Source organism: Aplysia californica, unplaced genomic scaffold, assembly GCF_000002075.1.
Source record: "Aplysia californica isolate F4 #8 unplaced genomic scaffold, AplCal3.0 scaffold00536, whole genome shotgun sequence".
Classification (NCBI taxonomy): domain Eukaryota; kingdom Metazoa; phylum Mollusca; class Gastropoda; order Aplysiida; family Aplysiidae; genus Aplysia; species Aplysia californica.
Window position 1 is genome coordinate 234,060 of NW_004797806.1, and position 4,966 is coordinate 239,025.

A 4,966-nucleotide genomic window follows, 5' to 3' on the forward strand; every position below is an offset into this window, starting at 1 on the left:
CCAATCTTTGAGCACGTGAAGTTAATTGTAGCATTTTAAAGTATGTTTATTGGTCTTGCTCTGGAGGGGGAAAAACATTTATCTTGAATTGACGTCGAGGCTATTTGTTACTAAAGTCTAGCCGTTGCTGCCCAAATTTGCCAAAGCCAGCACACAGCCTTCAGCAGTGAATACCCGATTTGGCTTCAAGAACGCGCCACCCGGGAATACAACGCGCAAAATGGCTGCTCCTTTCAGGAAGCCTACAAGACTGTGTGCCCGCCAGTCGTGACCCTGGTCCCCGGTCGGTCATATGCGAAGGCAGTCCGGCCAGTTACGAGGTCACCCAGTACTTTTACTGCCGACCTCACACAGCCCACGTTCATTAGGCAAAACTCAGCACCATAAGCAAAGATGGTCCAATCTACCCCTGTAGGTAAGATAATTATGATGAGAAACATAATCCAATCTACCCCTGTAGGTAAGATATGATGAGAAACATAATCGGTTTGGTATTTCACCCCGTACACACATACACACACATGCACACACGCACGCACACACACACACACACACACACACACACACACACACACACACACACACACACACACACACAAACATGCACTGACACGCAGGCTTACAGTCACATGTATAATATAACTGAACAGTAATATAAACAACAATATCGTTAAGTGTTCTCATTGTAACTCAATGTTATTCAGATGCATGCTCTAAGGTCATATGAATACGTTTAACAAGATGGTTAAGATGGATGAATTTTGATGGATGTTGGTAAAAGTGACCTTCTGTATCTTTCTTGGTTACAGATCAGAAGCCTAGGTGAACACACCCGGTCGCCACTGAGTAGCGCCAAGTAATCTTTGATGTGCCACTCGCCTACCTCTGCGGGGTTCAAGGAGAGGACGGGGTGGACTCTTCCTTCACCCCTTGTTCTTCCCTTCTTCACGCCCCACCCCTCTGAAGTTGAAGTAATCCCCCCCCTCCCCATCCCACCCCCTCTTTTCAGCACCTCTCCCCCAGCTTCTCCATCTGCTCCACCTTCCTACCCTCCAAGAGACACACCCTCCCTGTGGAGGATGACACCTCCGATCATCCTCCCCAGTCTACCTCCGGGAAGGTCGGAGCCTGTCACTTTAATTTAATAATGCACCTGCAATGGAATGCCGGATCACTCCAACCTTCCATTGCAGAATTACAGCACTTACTCGCAGGCCACACCGTGCCCATTTATGGCCTGTATCCAGGAGAGAAAGTTCACCCCGGCTTTAACCATAGACCTGGGAGGATTTACTGTGCATCATCACATTTACACTGTGAACCAGATTGATTACGGTGAAACAATCTACATTGACAATAACATACTCGACAAACAATCCAGACAATAGCCCTGCACATACCAATCACGAGCTGCTCCGTTAGTATTCTACCAAATTACCCTCTCAAAATTACCCAACTGTATGGCTTAAAGTACCAACTCCTCAAATCCTTTTTTATCTGGGGATTTTAACACACATACCCCCCCCCCCCTTTGGGGAGAAAAAAGCCACAGACAATAAAGGTAAATTCATAGAAGATTACTTATTTCAAAACAACACCAGCCTTTTGAATGATAGGTTCCCCCCTTCAGAAACAGATCAAAATTTGGGACTCCATCCCATGGCCTCACCTTTTGTACCCCTGAGCTGGTTCTAGGTCGTGAGTGGTGTGTGCTGAATAATCGCTTAGACCATGTCCAAATAGTTCTTTAAAATCATTTTTTAAACAATCGCCCCAAAAACCACCCGATCACAGTGTCCTTCAATAAAATGAAAGCGCACTGGGACGGGTTCAACATTAAATGCTCCCAGATTTTAAATCCCACCATCAGCCTCAACTACAAGAAATTTCACAAAAACGTATTTAGAAATATGTCACGAATACATACCCAAAAACATTTCCAAAACCTCAGAAGAATAAGGTGTGGTTTATGGGGAGTGTTATGATGCCATAAAGAAAAAGAAAGAAGCATAATTTATTGAACAGCCATCGACAACAACACTGCAGAAAACAAAATTAAATATCTAAAAGCTCCAACAAAAGACAATCTTTCCGAAAATACATATCCAAAACCAACAGTCAGACGCCAATCACCAAACATTCAAAATAGTTAACCACTTTTTGGGTAAGCGCACAGACATCGTCCAGCATAGAGACATGGCGGGTGGCGCCACAGCAGAAACACAGACAGACATCGCAAACACCATAGCTACATCTCTTTAAAAATACTCACAAAAAACAAATAAAGACTGAACTTTCCAAAACATCATAATCAACAGAGAAAAACAACACCTAAACATTCATTCGAACAAAACAGAAGTCTACAACGTAGACTTAACATTAGACGAACTAACATTATGCATCTCGGACCTGTGCAATACATATCACTAGCCAAATCATTAGACACGTACCTATAGAAACACTTACACTTCTTCTTAACATGTACAATGGCATTACACATTTGCACACTTTTCATGACTATTCCTGGCGAGTTGTCACTTCCATTCTAATTCAAAACACAAACAAGACCACTCACAAAAACCCAACTACATACAAATTGCCTTAACGTATAGAAAGACATAACTAACAGGTGACTCATGTGGTTTCTGGAGACGACGAGCTCGCTGGGTGGTCTCCACTACGGATTCTGGATCACCTGGTCCACCAGGAGACTTTATACGCAAGGCCTTTGCGAAGGAGGCCACATGATCACTACCTTTTCTGAGGTTTCAACACAACCTGGGAGTACCGTATTCTTTGAGGCCCACACGATCACCTCCCTATTTCCATTGCCTATTTTCTCAAGAACCATTCTATCCTGCTTAGAGTCAGATATTCCCTTTCAGATCTCCATAAACAGAAGGAAGGTGTTTCCCCAGGGAAGCATCCTTTCTCCTTTCCTGTTGGAAAACAAATTTTTATAATTCAGGCCTTCCAAAACAAGATAGAAAGCTCGTTATATGTTGATGTCTTTCTGATATTCTGCCTATCAAAACATCCTCCAGTAAAAAGCTTTAAACGTCTAAAAACATGATCTCATCCGGAGTGAAGAGGGGACTCAAAACACCACCACCTTTACTGTCCCCTTCCCTGATCAAAGCTATACTACAGCTGTCAAGTTTATGGATCCGCAAGACCCCACATCTTGAAAATGCTTGACCCCGTACAAAACCAAGGGCTCCACGCCCTAAGGGTTTTCCCCACTTCCCCATCCATGTGGCCTAATGTAGTTGCGAGCACTGTTAAACTCTTACTACGAGTAACAAAAAAGACATTTCGGCTTTCAGGTGTCTATAATAATTTGTTTTCCTAAAAAAGAAAAGAAACTATGTAGACGTCCGCCTTTTAAAAAGTTCATTATTATTGTCCTTGTTGCTGCACGTGCACCTTGGCAGCTTGGGCGCCCTGAGACTTCCGGGTGCCCGCCCTGATCCCGGCGTCATAGGCCAGTTCCAGCCACTCCATGGCCGTCAGGATAGAGAAGCCCAGCCAGAGCCCCAGCTGACCGCCAATGTCCGAGAGGACTCGGTTCCAGTCGTAGGACGGCCGAGATTCCACATGCTTCTCCGTCAGGTCCTCGAAGTAGATGGCAACCCGAAGCATATTCTCCCTATAATAATTAATTATATTCTTGGCGTCTTGCATTGAAGTTCCAGGGGGTACAAAGACCCAGTTTTCGCTGGGCCAGAGAGCTGTAGAAAGAGCCACATCGTAGACGACCTCCTCGCAAGGAGGCAAACAACGGCCCAGGCAGTCCAGCTCTCCTTTTTCAAACGCATTGAGGACACGCTTCTTACAGAAAAATTGGTCAGTGTTTGTGGCGTTACAGTACGGGTTGGTTTCGTTGACCTCGTAGGTGTTGTATATTTCTGAAGGACATACGAAAAGTATATCACAGCAACCGCATTGGCGGACCACCTCTCGTATGTAGCACGTTTTCCGGCAGGCCTCTCCCGAGTAGCGGGTCCCGTCAGTTAATGAGTAGACATTCATGTCGACATTGTACTCATCTGCTAGCCCTATGCATGTGCTGTACGGGGGTGGAGCTCTACTCATCTCCGTCTGCGTATACAAAGGAGTGGTCTTTTAGAGAATTAGCTATATAATGGAAGTCTTTTATCTAATCTAACCCCCATTACAGTATAGATTCTGCACATTTACAAAACATGGTAACTTTCAAAGGAACTTTCAGGTAAAGAATTATAGAGTTGGGTTTTTTTGCAATGAAAAAGACGACTATTTGATAACGTCGTTGTAGTCTCAAGACAGCAAAGTGTCTGTCTATCATTGTCCGAACAAGTTACCTTAGGATCACTGTAAATGTTGACAGTCACAAAACTGCTGCCCGTTGGGGGCCACATTTCTTGGTTTTTAAGAGAGAGAGAGAGAGAGAGAGAGAGAGAGAGAGAGAGAGAGAGAGAGAGAGAAACTGCAACAACAATACAAACATGGATTATACAAGTATATTTTTGTAAACAGCTATAATAATCCATGTATTTATATCGGAGACGTCATGTATCGGTCGTGCGTCGTAATTTCGAGACGAAGAAGAAAGGGAGAAGGAATCAAAGAACATCAAGTTTTGTAGTCGATTACTCTTCCTGAGATAGTCGCTGATTTCGAGGCGCAAAAAAACATTGTGTGTTCTCTACTGTCGTGTTTAGATAGATCTGTGTGACAGACAGACAGACAGACAGACAGACAGACAGACAGACAGACAGACAGACAGACAGACAGACAGACTCAAAGAAGACAAAGACAGAGAGAGAGAGAGAGAGAGAGAGAGAGAGAGAGAGAGAGTGAAAGAGAGTGAGAGAGTGAGAGAAAGAGACAGACAGACAGACAGACAGACAGACAGAGAGAATCAAAGACAGACAAAGACGGAGAGAGAGTGAGAGAGAGAGATAGAGAGAGAGAGAGAGAGAGA

The 4,966-nt window shown here is 44.2% G+C and overlaps 1 protein-coding gene across 1 annotated transcript in view; it reads right to left on the minus strand.

Moving 5' to 3' along the window:
- Window positions 1-3,399: 3,399 nt before the first annotated feature.
- Window positions 3,400-4,966, minus strand: part of LOC106012862 (amiloride-sensitive sodium channel subunit gamma-like) — a 6,994-nt gene continuing 5,427 nt past the window's right edge. The window contains exon 5 of the mRNA XM_013087040.1: window positions 3,400-4,101. Coding sequence (XP_012942494.1) covers window positions 3,400-4,101 — 702 coding nt within the window. The remainder of the gene's footprint in view (window positions 4,102-4,966) is intronic.